The sequence below is a fragment of the Ictalurus furcatus genome, chromosome 25, assembly GCF_023375685.1.
Source record: "Ictalurus furcatus strain D&B chromosome 25, Billie_1.0, whole genome shotgun sequence".
Taxonomy (NCBI): Eukaryota; Metazoa; Chordata; class Actinopteri; order Siluriformes; family Ictaluridae; genus Ictalurus; species Ictalurus furcatus.
Window position 1 is genome coordinate 3,039,875 of NC_071279.1, and position 16,654 is coordinate 3,056,528.

At 40.9% G+C, this 16,654-nt stretch overlaps 1 protein-coding gene across 4 annotated transcripts; it reads right to left on the minus strand.

Moving 5' to 3' along the window:
- Positions 1–10,248: 10,248 nt before the first annotated feature.
- On the minus strand, positions 10,249–15,182 carry mgat2 (alpha-1,6-mannosyl-glycoprotein 2-beta-N-acetylglucosaminyltransferase). 4 transcript variants are annotated; one of them, XM_053614555.1, is made up of 2 exons: positions 14,963–15,182; positions 10,249–11,976 (listed from the first exon to the last, which is right to left on the minus strand). In XM_053614555.1, the coding sequence occupies exon 2, from the start codon at positions 11,727–11,729 to the stop codon at positions 10,389–10,391; it is 1,341 nt and encodes a 446-aa protein (XP_053470530.1). In that variant the 5' UTR covers positions 11,730–11,976; positions 14,963–15,182; the 3' UTR covers positions 10,249–10,388. The 4 variants fall into 4 exon arrangements, with proteins under 4 accessions (XP_053470530.1, XP_053470533.1, XP_053470532.1 ...); XM_053614558.1 differs by lacking the exon at positions 14,963–15,182 and adding an exon at positions 14,852–14,938; XM_053614557.1 differs by lacking the exon at positions 14,963–15,182 and adding an exon at positions 13,887–14,018.
- Positions 15,183–16,654: the final 1,472 nt, after the last annotated feature.

Below are 16,654 nucleotides of genomic sequence, written 5' to 3' on the forward strand. Positions count from 1 at the left end.
CAGTTTGGTCTCTCTAAGCAGAGTAAAACATTCTAAACATTCATCTGATATTGCTATATTATCGTCTACAGGGTTAGTTATAATACTGTCTGGTTTTAATTTAATAGCCTGAATTTCACATCTAATATTTTCAACTTTACCAGTGAAATAATTCATGAAATCTTCACTACTATGTAATGATTGAGTGTTTCTCTCTGTAGTGGTTTTATTCCTAGTTAACTGTGCTACTGTGTTGAATAGAAACTTAGAATTAGTGGTGTTTGAAAAGCACTACTATTGTTATTCGGCATACTTATTATTATTATTATTATTATTATTATTATTATTATTATTATTATTACTATTCCACTTTTTTTTCGGCGCGTAACTAGTCCCGCACCGTTTGTCGGAGATCGACGGGTGAGGTGTCAAATCGATTGGCTTATTGAGGAGAGGTGTGCTTTGTATTAGGGAAGCGATCGGAATGTCGGCATTCCCGGTACGGAAGCTCAAAGTCAGAAAATTTCCCATACACTTGCATTGAGTTGCGAAAGAATTGACCCTCTCAAGAGAAAGCTGTAAAAAAATTGCCTCCATACACATTCGGCTCTAAAATGTATTGGCGCCCGATCAGTTCTGCTCTCAAAAGTATTGGCACCCCGCCTGGCTGGCTCTCCAAAGTATGTGCGCCCTACACGGCTGGCTCTAAAACGCATTGCTGCACTACACGGCCGGCTCTATCAGTACTGGCGGCCAATCTGTCCGGCTCTCAAAAGTATTGGCACCCTACGTGTCCGGCTCTCGAAAGTATTAGCGCCCTACGCGGTCGGCTCTAAGAATGATGATGAATGAATGAATGAATGAATGAATGAATGCATTTTATTGTCACGATACACATGCACAATGAAATTAAGAGCCACTCCTTTTTGTTCCGTGCCAACATGTACATAAAATAAACAAGAAAAATAAACAAGATAAACAAGATAAATAAACAAGATAAATAAACAAGATAAATAAACAAGATATTGGGGCGGGGGGAGGGGAGGTACTATGAAATGCACAGTTCTGAGACACTATATACATATACTGTGAAATCAGTACATGTATGTGTTTAGAATGGTTATAGCTTTTGGGAAAAAAATATTCTTAAATCTATTAGTCCTTGTTCTGATGCAGCTGTAACGTCTCACTGAGGGCAACAGATTAAACAGATCAGAGCCAGGGTGAGAGCTGTCCTTAATGATGGTTTTTCCTCTGCTGAGGCAACGGGAGGTGTAAATATCCATCAGGGAGGGGAGAGGGCAGCCAGTGATCTTCTGTGCTGCTCTTATTACTCTCTGAAGCCTCTCCCTGTCTGCCGCGGTGCAGCTACCGTACCACACCGTGATATAGTATGTCAGCAGGCTCTCGACGGACGAGCGGTAGAAGGTCAGCAGCAGATTGGGGTCCAGATTGTACTTCCTGAGAACCCTCAGGAAGTGTAGCCGCTTTTGAGCCTTCTTAATAACCGCTGTGATGTTGTCTGTCCAGGAGATGTCAGCAGAGATAAGGATGCCAAGAAACTGGAAGGTATGGACCCTCTCCACACACTCACCATTGATGAAAAGGGGGGGCCAGCTCAGTGTTGTGCTTCCTGAAGTCTGCAATGATCTCCTTGGTTTTCTTAGTGTTTAGAGACAGATTGTTCTTTGAACACCAGGCTGCCAAGTTCAGGACCTCCTCTCTGTAGGCTACCTCATCTCCCTTTGAGATGAGTTTGACCACTGTGGTGTCGTCAGCAAACTTGACGATACGATTATTATTGTGGACCGGACTACTGTCGTATGTGTAGAGACAGTACAGGAGGGGGCTCAGCACACAGCCCTGTGGAGAACCTGTGCTCAACGTGCGAGTGGAGGAGAGGTGGGGTCTGAGTCTCACTGTCTGAGACCGGTTGGTGAGAAAGTCCTTTATCCAGGCATATGTGAGGGGGGGGAGGCCAAGAGTGACCAATTTGGTGATGAGAATATCCGGAATGATTGTATTAAAAGCTGAACTGTAATCCACAAAAAGCATCCGGACGTAGCTCTGTTGCTGCTCTAGATGTCTCAACACGGAGTGGACAGCTATGGCGATAGCATCCTCTGTGGATCTGTTTGCGCGATATGCAAACTGATAAGGATCGAAGTCTGGGGGGAGGTAGTCCTTGATGTGCTGAAGAACCAATCTCTCAAAGCACTTCATGATAACTGGAGTGAGGGCCACAGGACGATAATCATTTAGGCTAGTGGTGGGAGACTTCTTTGGCACTGGAATGATTGTGGCTGATTTTAGGCAGGACGGGATGACTGCTTGGGCCAGGGAGAGATTGAAGATTCTGGTAAAGATGTGGGCAAGCTGGTGGGCACACGATCTGAGCACCTTACCAGGTACTCCGTCTGGGCCAGCAGCCTTCCTGGGGTTCACTGCCAGAAACATCCGTCTAACATCGTGTTCCCTCACAGTAAGTAGAGTGGTCCAGGAACCCCAGGCAGGGCTGGACTGGTGCAGGAGCCAGATGAGGGTGGAGGTAAGGCTGGTACGAAAGTGATCCTGCACAAGGATATGTCTTTGTAACTGTAAGTGACTAGTCAACTTAATCCTTCACATGGTATTCATAAGGTGCCATAAGTTTCTGCTACTCTATGGATCACACTGAAGTTTGAACAAAATGGTTTGCCTTAAATTCTGCAGCAGTAGTGTACAAGTCATTTCTTCCTAATTTGTTTATTAACTTTTATTGCATGCCTAAATGGAATAAAAGTTATTTGCCAGATTCAGATGCTCCTAAACAACTTGTTATAAGTTTGTAACTTATCAACTTGTTATGAGTTTGTAACTTATCAACAAAGACTGTACTAAGACAGTCACAACAAAGACTGTACCTAAAAAAACCCCTCGGCCTTAAGACACGATCTTTGGAGTTGTTGACGCCCTGCTCAGGGTTAAACAACAACGTCTTTACAATATCTTCATGAAGAAATAGCCAAACTAACATCTTGGTTTTTTTTCTTGGAGCAGAAGTCAGGTCCTCTCTCATTTCAACAGATCCTCTTGTTGGTGAATACACAGCATTCCTCTAGGGGTATTAGGACTTCTCAGAGCAGCCACTGTAACAGAAAGTTGCAGAGATTCTTCTGTGTTTTAACGACAACTTCTTAACCATTATTTAAACACTGAGACGCACGACTCTCTCCTTAATTCGTTAACATAAACACATTTGTAAGCATCTGGTCAGCAAAACCCCCAGAAATCACATGTCTCTCTCACACACAGACAGACAACTGCCAGGAAAGATCACACATTCAGATCAAACAGTGTTACAGAGGGCCTAAATGTACACGACTTGACTGTCAGCCAGTGGGGACATGGGATGTCAAAGCATAGACAAAATCGTATGTATTTAACGGCAGTTCTGTATAAGTATCCTCGTTGGTGAACCATTTTCCAAAATCTTGTTTATAGTTGAAACAAAACGCACGATTCTCTTAAACAGCACTTTTAAATGTTTTACCTCCTAAAGGTTTATGTTTAGAATGTATGTAAAAACATTTTTTACATTTCTTTGGCCATATCGATGGTTTAACTGTTTCAGGTTTTTATTTCAGTAAATGTTTATTCAAAGTCACGCCGTTCTCCCAAACACGCAATCAACACTTGTTTTCATTTATTTCACAAGCAAACATTCTGCTCATATACATTCACATTCAACCATCATGCTTTTCTAACAATGTGTTTACACAAACGAAATAACCCCACACAGTAACAAAAACACATGCCCATATTAAACATTGATATTCTTTTCAGACATATTTCACCTAAACCATCCTTAAGCTTCAAAATAAAACAATAGCACAAAAGTAATTTCAGAAAGAAACATTCTCTTATACCACAAAAAGGTATACATATATACATTGTGTGTGATTAATTCAGGGAGAAACGCGTTTCACAACAGTGTCATTAACATAAACACATTTGTTGGGGGAGATCCCCCACAATACACAAAACACACACCCCCAGGAAAGGAAGGACACAACCCAGACATACAGGTGCCAAAATTACCCACTGATACAGTGGATAGGGTTACCCCCACCACCCCCACCACCCCTGGTCATAAATTAGGTGTACCTACAGAACTGTCGGTCAGGAAAAACACAAACCATAAATTAGCACTACTACTTCTACCTCTACGATTGACAGCTTGACAGAACGTACTGTCTACGATGAAAACACTTGTATGGGCGTGTTTAGAGAGAGAGAGCGAGAGAGAGGGGGGTGTGTCTGAAAACACTTATGAGTGGGCGGGGTTTAGCGAGAGAGTGAGGTGGGTTCGGTTTAACTTTCATTAACGCTTCACACAGCGAATGGAGTGCACCTCTGGAAAATAAAACAACAACTTATCTCCTAGTTTAAAACATTACGGAGATTCTTTTAGCCAGCACTTTAACATGTTTACCTCGTAAGGATCTTTGTTTAGAAGACATGTAATACGCGTTATTCTTTTTAAACAACTCTTTTAAACATTTTTACCTCCTAAAGGTTTTATGTGGTTTTGGTTTTTTTTGGAAGACATGTAATACGGATTTCTTTTTAAACAACTCTTTTAATCTTTTTAGTTTCTAAAGGTTTATGTTTTAGAAGGTATGTAATTCACACGCTTCTTTTAAACAGATTCTTTTTTTTTTTTTTTTTAAAAAAAAACGCTTTACCTCCTAAACTTTTTTATTCAAAGGCAGACCAGCCTCCCTAAACATAATCAACATTTGTTTTCATTTATTTCCCAAAACAAATATTCTACTCATATATGTACACATTTCAATCATAATGCTTTTCTAACAATGTGTTTACACAAACGAAATAACCCCACACAGTAACACAAACACATGCCCATATTAAAACATTATTTCTTTTCAGACGTATTTCACCCAAACCAAAAAACCAAACTCATTAACATAAACACCTTTTGTTGGGAGGGGGACTATTCCCCCCACACACCCCTCTCCACCACTACCAGACACAAATTAGCCAGATTGACCCACTGATACAGTGCATAGGGTTACCCCCCAGACCTGTCATAAATTAAAGTGTACCTACAGACCTGTCAGTCAGGGAAAGAGAGGGGCCATAAATGATCAAACACACTACTTTGATTGACAGTTTGACAGAAAGTGTATGATATAACTACTACCATCTACACTTTTCTTAATACAAGCGTCCACACCACAAATTGTCTAACTGACATTGCTATTGACTTTCCTAGGCCAACTAGCCAGGATCTAGTATCCCCAAGTCCTTTCTGAGCTCTGTGCAAATGCTGTCTCTGTAATTTAGCCCTTCTCTACCCAGGAGCCCTGAGTACTTCCTCTTTTCTGCCAGAAGAGTTTAAAATGAATTATACTAACATACCTGTCTGGATCGTCAAGGGAGCCCGAGTCTGTCGTGTCTTTTTTCAGATAGACTAGATACACAGCAATGAGCATTTTACATTTATAATATGTTTCACCAAACCTTTTAGATTCAACGTTTAAGAGTTTCAATTAAGTTTCATTTTTGCATTTATTGATTCATATATTGCAAAAGAGAACACATTCGCAGGGATCTTTGATGTTACCTGAGAAACAGAGATTTATGATCAAAACTAAACAGTTGAAGACCATGTGACTGTCCAGTTTAGGTGAGCCTGTGCCCACTGTATCCTCAGAGGGCTGTTCTTGGCTGATAGGAGTAGAAAATATATACATATGCACTGTTGTTTAAAAGAGTGGTTATTTGAGTTACCGTAGCTTTCTTGCCAACTCCACCTGCAGAACAGGCGCTACAAGTGAAACTTGTTTTTTCACCATTATGTGCAAACTCTCATGACTGTTTTGCATGACAATCCCAGGATGTCAGCAACCACGCCACGGTCAAAGACACTGAGATCACACTTTTCCCCATTCTGATGTATGAACAGTAACAGCTCTTGACTTCTCTCAGCAGGATGTTATGTATTTTCTTGCCGCACAGCACATGATGAGAAAGTGTACAGGTGTTCCTATTAAAGTGGTCAGTGAGTGAATATGCCAAGGGGAAAAGGGACAGGGCAAGCCCAAAAGGGATTTCACTTTGCCACGGTGTTAAGACTGCAGTATATCAATGGAGACATATTTGCTGCTACATTCTAAGATGTTCACTCGCTTTAAAGAGTAGACCTCCTGGTTCATAACAAAGTGCTCTTTGGGTCTCAAAGGGTTCAATGTCCATCTAAGTTCAGAAGAAGGACGGTGGTTACCATCTGATTCTAGATTTCACAGGGCTGAACTGTTTCCTAATATGTTATGTTACATACAGTATATTATATCTTATGCTACTCCTATAATGACTGTCCTGTCATGGGTGTATTCCTGCTTTGTACCTGCTTTACCAGTATTTCAGGTAAAGGCTCCGGATCCACCGCAACCCAGGTCAGCTTGAGGCAGTTACTGAACAGTCCATACAGGATTTAGCAGAGTTTTTTAAATTTTTGTTTGATTGTTGCAGCCAAAAATGCTTTGAATGAATGCGAGTTGTGATGACATCACATTACTTGGCTCAAATCTGTGGAAAGTCTGTGGTACTTTTGAAAAATGGCAAGCTCCTCTGAATATTGTGGCGTTTGCTTGATTTTACATTAATGTCTGCAATCGCAAAATCCTAGAGGGACTGACTGAAGATGAATGAATGAATTAAAAGTTCTGTTAACTCATAACCATGTTCACACTAATCTATCACCCAAATTTCATCTCCAAAAATAAAATGTTTTATCATCACAGACTCATAGAGGAATTGAACGTTTGATATGAGCGTTTGCATCGGTCCTTTTTTTCATTATTCTGTGTGATCCATGATATAACGTGATAAACTTTAATATACTCTTTGATTTTATACTCACGTTACTGAAAGCAACTTCCAAAGTACTTGAAATGAAATGAAATAATGGCTTGAATTGAATAGTCCAAACTATTACTAGTATAACTACTGACTTAATAATATATTGTTAAGGAAAATGTAGCGTATTGAAAAATTTTGCTATGGAAAAGTATAAGTGTATATATCGTTATACTTATAGGTATCTTATAGGTACCCCAGAACAATAAGTGAGTAGTGATCCGGCAGGTCAGGCGTTATGCGAAAGGTCCCGGTCCCTGAACTTACAAACATTTAAAAGTGCTTCTAGAATCTCACGTAGCCAACGATATTCAGCGCTGAGAGGTAGGCCTATGTAATTGATCACACTGGTACAAATGGAAACATTTAAGGATGGCACTTTCTATTAATTTATATGCAGTCACCTTAGTTAGCAACAAAACACACTTGCCCAAAGCACTTCGTAAACAAAGCTACGTTTCATACAGTAGGCCTACTTACAATAAACTATTACAATAAACTAAGGATTGAACTCTGTAAGCGGTGGACCCACAATGTTCCAAAACATCAGAGACGAGATGGTGGGATGAGAAGGGATGTACGCTGCGAGCTACAAATGAGATTGATTTTGGACAAGCCTCACTCATGCTCCTCTGGAGATTGGTATGGTATTCATAATAACCAACAACTGCCTCAGTCCTTCTGGAACTTTATGTCTATTTGTGTCCCTGTATTCCCTAAAAATCCGAATGACTGTACGTGGACTGTTAACTCTATTTAATTCAGGCAGTCGATCTCACTTTCAACGCCATGCGCAGGTTGACAACGGTTAGCCTCGTAAACGCTTCTAAAAACCTCCCACAAACAGGCTAGCGTTATCACTGCTAGTCGTGGGAACGGTCACCAAACTGCTTCAACAGTGACCTGCTGCTGCTCGCTCTCTTGGACCCTTGCCTTTTTAGTATTTTGCTCCCCTTTCTCACATCAATGGTAACTGCTTTCTGTTCGCCATGACACACTCTACAGCGCAGGCTGTGTAACCGTAGGCTTCGTTTTGTGACAATGAATTCAGGTGAACTTTGAACTTGAAACGATTACATTATGTGAAAGAGGCTATCGATTGGCGATTAGCAATATTTCAGCACCGGTAATATAAGATTAGCATTTTTATTGCAGTTTTTTTATTTATTTTTATTGTTGTTCTATTTCACAGTTGGTGAATTAAAAACTAAAACTATTTCTTTTGATAATATCCATGTATGAGACTTTAAACATCCAGCTGGAGAGGTGCCGGATCCACATAAAAAGTTTCCAGGACACAGGTGTAATACATTTTGGAGGCGATAGAAGTAATATAGAGCTTTATTTAGCGCTATGTTACTTCATATGTACTGTATAATATGTATAAGAAAAAATATTTCTGTTTTCAAAATGGTATTTTGCTGATTTTTATTATTATAGAAAAATATTTCTCCACATAGCTTTCAGACAATAGTGCATGTTTTACTGCAGAAAAAAAACTTTTTTTTTTTTTGTTTTGTTTAAATCATTTGTTTAGGGTTTAGTGACATTGTGATAATACACTCTTTTCTGCTTTACTATCCATGTGGCTGTACAGGAGACAAAACTGTCCATTTTAATGTATTTCTACAGCTAACCACCGTGTAATTATAGAGATAGCTACTTAAACTGTAGCTGCCAAATAATATAGCAAATAATATTAATAAACATCTCAAACAACAGTTAAGGTTTTGGATTCTCATTAAAAGGCATCCATCCATCTTCTATACCACTTACTCCTTTTCAGGGTCACGGGGAACCCGGCGCCTATCCCAGGGAGCATCGGGCACAAGGCAGGGTACACCCTGGACAGGGTGCCAATCCATCGCAGGGCACAATCACATACACACTCACACATCCATTCATACACTACGGACACTTTGGACACGCCAATCAGCCTACCATGCATGTCTTTGGACTGGGGGAGGAAACCGGAGTACCCGGAGGAAACCCCCTCAGCACGGAGAGAACATGCAAACTCCGCACACACAGGGCCACGGTGGGAATCGAAACCCCGACCCTGGCAAAACTATGTAGTTTTCCTCACTGCTAAGTTAAGATCATTTCACTCATCCAAATGTAGCCAAAGGGTTTTTTTTGTTTTTGTTTTTGTTTTTTTTTTGGGGGGGGGGGGTGGGGGGTGTTCTGAGCCCACATTAAACATGTGCTTGGGATACCAAGTGCCCTAAACCTGCAGCCATTAAAGGGACATCAGGCCACAATAAGAAGTATCGCTGGTGAATAAGTGTCACACATGTAATACTAAATTATAATGTTGTCAAATACATCCTTTAAGAAAGGTGCATAACAATTGGAAGTAAAAACAAAACCAAAAACAACTCATTAAGTTTGCAATTATATCACTACATGCAATTTTCCTGTTCATTGTGATTGTACCACATTGGCCACACATTATCAATTAACAATGTTAATAATAATAATAATAATAATAACAATAACAACATGAAACCCTCATTGTACAATTTAAAAAAAGAATGCAAATTAGTTACAGTTAACATGTGCTCATCAAGTTGAGCTTTGTCCTGCACTTCATATTGCTTTCAGTCTAATAAACCTTAAATGAATCCATTTGAACCTTGAAATATTGGGGGGATGAAGAAAAAAAAAATATATACCCTCTGCTACTATGCTGAGACTTAAGTAGGAAGACATGCTTAAATTGTGTTGATACTCACAACTGTGGCACGCTATAGCATACATAATACTATAGCATAAGTATTGGTAGAATAGCATATTAAATGGAACCCAATTGGCTACTTTTTCATACTTGTCTTGAACAATGAGGACACGAGGAACTATGGCAAGGCTAAACTGTAGCTCACCGAAATGGGACAGGGGGTCTCAGAGGACCTCATTTAGTTGCAAGAAAAAGCTATGGGATTTAAATAGGCCAGAATTTTCCACAAGTGTCTGCTGCCTTGATGGAACAATGAGCTGGTTTGTGATCATAAAGACAATGTTGAACCCAGGAGGTGACAAAATACTTTGACGTTTATCTGCATTACTTAAAATATGTTTGTCTTTCATATTGCTTTTTACAATATTTCAAATTCCTTTCAAATTCCTTTTTACAGTTGTTGCGTGTACGTTAACCAGTGATCGCGTTCTTGAACAAATTCACATGCAAAGCTCCATAAGCAAGAATTTTTCCAAAAGGTTGCCAAGTTGTTTTCGTCTTAAACTGTATGCTAGTTTTCACACAACTACACCTGTTGCCTAATGAAACATGATGCAAATCAGCACCATTTTTCTTTCATTGTGCGTAAACAAATCACCAAACTCCAATCCCATATACCTTTTTATTTGGAATATTTCAACAAAACAGGCAATATAAAGAAATAGTCCATTAAGAATTTGTAAAGGCTTTCATTAGAGGATGCAAAAGAAAAAGAAAAACAAACCAACAAACAAAATATGATATAAGGTCACTGTAACCGAAGATAGCTCTTACAGAGTTCATGGTCCCTGATATCACCCCATCCTCCATTTTTAACATGAGGGGCTATTCCACCAGCCCCAGGTGCAGGAAGTCTCTTTGTGATGAGCAAATTTTTTGGGAACAGCTGGTTTGAGCTGCTCTGAAGTATGCTTTCTATCCTTCTCTTCTGATTATTGGGCATACAAGAGGCCTTCTTATGGTGCATGCCACAATCCCCAACATGAAATATACGGGGAGCTTCACTGACCATGACCTTCCAGAAAGTGGGCAGACAGTTCACAGTTAGGTGCTGAAGGGACCAGTCCCAGTTGTAGTCGTCATAGGTGCAGAATGTTTCTGTGCACTTGATGAGTTTTTGGTATGTCTCCCTGTCCATGGCCATGCCCATGTTGTGCTCTGTGGATTTCCAGGCCTTCACCTCCACACGGTTGGCTTTGCTGGAATAGCCGATGTGCCCGTAGCTCCCTAGCGAAATAATGTCACAGTCAGCACACTGCTCCTTCTTTAGAGATGTCATCAGCTTGAGAAGATGGTAGAAGTCTTGGACTAAGTAGTGGTCCTCCTCGATAAGAAGCACCAATCCTTTGTGATCCTTCAGCACACGAACCCTGTCCCACACAAAATGCAATTTCCACCACCAGTGGTGTTTGGTTTGGGAAAATTTGGCCTCGCGGTAATGGCCAAAAGAGTCAGGGTATTCTGCATTTATGCAGCCGAGTTTTAAGGCGTCTTTCTTGGAAATGTCTCTGGGACAGTCTCTAGGGTCATTCCCTGGAAACTCTTGAGGATACAGTTGAATGCTAAAAGGAAAGAATATCTGAAGGACAAGGCAGAAGTCAATGGACGAAATTATGTCGTTGATCTCTGGGGACCAGAAATCATGGCTGAAGATAAGTAGGACATTCTCAATGCCTTTCGCTTTTCTCAAGCTTTCTACAAGCAGCCTCAGGTAATCTGGTCGATTGTGAACCTGAACTACTACTACGAGGTCATCCTTCTGTCGTATGGACCTGAACTTCTCTTCATTCCTCAAGGTCTGGTCAAAGTTGATTTGGAACACAATCCCTCGGTACACCAGAGTGGTATTATCAGTCACAGGCTTGGGTAGAACTTGTTTTTCTGGAAGCGTGTCATTGACTGGTTTCCGGGTTACTGACGCCGTGACCTGCGCCAGACTACTGCTGCTGCTCTTCTTAACAGCCTCCACTTCCTTGGGAAAAACAGGACTTCCTCTTTTCTGTTTCCCACTGCTCCAAACGGCAAATCCACAGATTACGACCACCAGAGTCAGGATCACCACTTTCCTCTTGTAGATTCGGAATCTCATGATAAGTTTTGACCCAGTGGGATGATAAAAAAATAAATGACAGTTAAAAAAAAAATAACTGTATGGTAGGTTTGCTATCCAAAAATGATATGTGCTCCAGATTGACTAGCAGACCTCTTGTATAAAATTGGACTTTTATCCCAAGGTCTCTAATTTTGGAATGTTAACAATGATAGGATATCAAAGTTGCAGAGGAAAAGTTCCATAAGGCATTGTGCTTAGAGGCAGGACAGTTGCAGCTTAAAATCTGTGGAGCAGAAATAACACAAGTGGCTATTTTAATTTCCATTATTCCAGATTTACTCTGCCAGTTTAACAATAACAATGCAGCATATTAATCCAACTACTAACTGACTGCAGATTATAGATTATGGAGTTATATTAACTAATTATACTGATTGAAATATGCAAAAAAAAATTCATTATATAAAACACCAAGATATTTCATAAAACAGGATAGATATAAATATAAGCCAAAACAACACGAAACCAAATACTGGTTGAGTTTAAAGAACAACAAAATACAGATTACGTTTAAAATGACTCGTCAGACAAACAATGCTTCCGAGGGTTTTAGGTAAGTTACTGATTTCTTAACACAGGTGCAGACTACAAATATATTATAGGCATGTTACCCACTGATGATCCTTGTGGTTTATACACAGATCATTTATCCTGTGTGAAATCGATCATACTTATTACAGACGTTCTCCTGCAACATTACTTAACAGAAATATGTCCAACCAAGTGATAGCATGCTGAAGTGATTCACTGATTTAACCAACAGATCAATAAACGTTTGAGATACACCACATCCCCGAAAATTTAAACAAACATGATAGCGAACTAGATACAAATGGAACAGGGACGGGTTTAATGAAAGCGTTTTTTCAACTGTGGAGGTTGAAACGTTGACCATCAACTTTAAGGACAATATCCTGGACAGTGAAATGCCATGTGTTTTGGAATCATGCCATACAGTGGTGCCAATGGTGACTGACAACCACAAGGTCACCATTGAGAAGCCATAATATTGTATAAGTCAGAATTGTGTTCTTAGTCAATCTGAAGTAGAAACACATTCTGCCACTGAACAGCCCCAAGTCAGATAACCATTAACTCATACAAATTCCACCCTCTTCAAAATGCATAAACTTCAACCGTTTATTCTCAACCAAGCAATAGTTGGAAAAAGCAATAACGTGTAAGGAAGATAAAGCCAGAAAAGCAACGATGACCCATAATCGCTGCCAACAGGCTGCTACTGTAGAGTAAGACCCGTCCCCGGGGGTGGGATATAAATGTATTCGAGAGCATTTCATCGGTCGAACACATGACTAGTACAGAATGCTAGAAGTGACGAGCTATTGTCAAAACTAAAGACGAGGATTCCTTTTAATTTATTCTCTAGTGCTGTGTCTGAAACTGCTCCCTATCTCCTATATAGTGTACTATATCGGGTGTCGGCCATTTTGTAGCGATGTCCGAACTGAGTGAACGACTTCATTCCCTACATTCGTTCGCTCATTCATACCCACAACGCAGTCTGATTTAGAGTGTACACCTCATGTACACTCGCTAACGCACCATTTCCCATACTCCAACACGAGACGGCGAGAGTGCAAAAGAAAAACAAACATGGCGGACGTTAACATCAGAGGCGGCAACTTTTACAACTGTAAGTGTAACTTTTTTATCATTTAAAATACATCTGTATCAAGATATTACAAAGCGAAATCATACAGATTAGTGACTGACTGGGACAGTATTTATTTTCAGCCACTTACTAGTTTGCGATGTAACTTTTCAATGACCAACTCTACACATCAAATGATAATTTGGTGGATTGTTCACATATATTAGTTAACACATGTATGTACAGTATTCACATACATTTTAAATTGATTTAGAGATAGACTGGGGGTGGGGGGGTATAATTTAGTTGTATCTGTTTTTACAGGAGATGGCATTATCCAGTCGTCAGTTATTTAGTTTAGTTTGTCTAATATCTTCTTACCGACAGATGGCATCTTCGAGCTAATAAAACCACGCATGAAAAGTCGTTAGCCTTTTTTTTTTTTTTTACTTCTTCTCAGGGAAAAGAAGTTCCCCCAAAACCAAAACTAACCAGACGAGTACATTTTACAGCAGGTTTACCTCAGGAGTCAGCTGGAGGACTCTGACAGGAAACCCCTCGAAAACTAAACCCAGCGAAAACAGTTCTTGTCTACCTTTTTAAAAACAAACAAATACAACAAACGTGACAGACAGCACCGTAATACATTTATTAACTATAATCAACACGCATAATAGTAAATAAACACGACAAGCAGTGGTTTTTGGACTCTTCATCGACGAATACGATAAACCTTGACAAATGAGCACTGAGGAAAATGAACGCTACTGTTTCACGCTACGATCCGTAATGTCCGCGACACGGTGTTCTCTGACGCACTTTATTTACGTCACCGTCCGAACTCGCGCACTCGTTTTCCTTCACTTCTTCCTCATAATAGTGGACTCAAATCTCACTCACTGCATATAGGGAACAGTGAACGATTTCCGACACAGCTTAGATTGGATCACACTGGTGTCCAGAACACTAAGAGACGGGTACCAAAAGCACTGAAACTACTATTTGGATTTCAGAGGCACTTCAACAGATGTCAGCAAAACCACTGACAACTACACATCCACACTAGCCGCATACATATATAAATATATAAAACTAGACTGTCAAAGAAAACCCAGTAGCTGGTAAACAACGTGGAGATATTTCGGTAAATTGATTTATGAGCACACGGAACTGTTTCAGGGAGAAACAGCGTCGAGTCCAGCTGCACAAACTATGAGTTTACCAGGAAGTTAGCGAGCTAGCATGCTAACGGGTTGATTAACATTTAGCCGACGTTACATAGTACAGCTGCCAAATCCTAGTGTATTACACCGCAAACATGAATTCATTAATAAGCTCGAGTATATCCTTTTATTATTATTTTTAAACCCCGTTACACTATCATGGACAGCGATATTACGACGTGCCGGAAAACACTAGCGAGTTAATAACATAACTAGCACTGGTAGTTTAGTTGGCAGATGTGCAATGCCAGCGCTAGGCTTACCGAGGTATGGTTGGCGAGCGACAGGAAGCAATGAAGCAGGAAGAACAAGTAAAAATGTGTCGCAACCATTTCAATAAACCGTCAGGCTACGTTTTGTGTAATGATACTCACAGCCGACGTGGTTGTGCACTGCGGCTGTCATAGCAGCGAGATTAGCGGGTCGTTTATTTTCAGTCCATTTCGGTTTTCGGTTTCCGTTTTCCTGTTCCAATAGCTTCGAGGGGGAGTGTTGGGGGGGAGGGGGAGGAAAAGAAAAAAAAACCCAACCCTGGCTGGGTCACATACATGAGCTTGGTAAAGCCGTACTCACTGACTATCTCTTTCCCATAATGCATCACACCTCCGGAGGCGGCTTTCCGTGTTATGACAGCGATGATGTCACAGCCAAGCTCAAATTTACACTCTGTGGATACTTGATCCACATCAGTACACCTAACAGAGCTACACCCACCGGCCATTTCATTCAGGTAAACCACTGCCACATAGCTTTACTATACTCTCTACAGAGAGTCAGACAGCGTGGTGGTGAAGTGGTGTATTAGGTGCAGTACCATTTCTGGGATTTGAGAACAGCTCACTATCAGTGCATGTAAGGGCGTGCTGGTATAGGAACACCATCAACGATAGTATGAAGGTGATTATGACGTGGCTCAAGTGTTACTCGAGTGTTTTATTCCTCTTCTGACAGAACAATTTGCCAACAATGACCTCCATCCATCCTCTACCGCTTTATCCTTTTCAGGGTCACGGGGAACCTGGAGCCTATCCCAGGGAGCATGGGGCACAAGGCGGGGTACACCCTGTCCACCCAATCCATCGCAGGGCACACACTCACATATACATTCACATACTCACTCATACACTATGGACACTTAGACTCTTTGGACTGGGGGAGGAAACCGGAGTACCCGGAGGAAACCCCCGCAGCACTGGGAGACTATGCAAACACCACACACACAGGGCCACGGTGGGAATCGAACCCCCGACCCTGGAGGTGTGAGGCGAACGTGCTACCATGCGCTAAGCCACACTAAGCCACCGTGCGCGCCAACAATGACCATGTTTGATTTATTAATGAAAGGCAAGTCACGCTGTTTAGTGGTTTCTTGTTACAGTCAGTGTTGTTGAATGCCCTTGAGATTAGTTTGTATTTTACAGCACTTCTGTTACAGCAGCTCTAAATGTCATTCCTTCAGTATCCTCTGTTCTCTCTCTCGCTCCCTAACTCTCTCTTGAAGTTCGTTCGTTTCGATAACGGCTCTATCCTGATCAGAGTCATGGTGGATCCAGAACACTGGGCACAAGGTGAGAGAATTACATGGCAGCATGTATATACGCACAGTCACACTCTCACATCTACAGGCAATTTAGCAGAGCCAATCCATCAACGTGCATGTATATGGAGAGTGGGAGGAAACGTGAGAAGCTGGAGGAAACCCATGCAGACATGAGGAGAACTCCACACAGGTAGTAATTCGAGCTCAGGATTGAACAGTGTAAGTTCTTTTGGCGTGTGCTATTCGTGTCACACAATAATGAATACTTTGCTACATATTTCTTTTTAAATGCTGCCTATTTCCATCGATGAATAATTAGCAAGATTTGATGGGAATATTAGCCTACCTGCAGTCCCGCACAAATGTGCACTTATTTTTTTTTTTATTACAGATGAGTATTTCACAATTGAGTATTTGCCAATCAACCTACCGTGCATGTCTTTGGACTGGGGGAGGAAACCGGAGTACCCGGAGGAAACCCCCGCAGCACAGGGAGAACATGCAAACTCCGCACACGCAGGGTCAC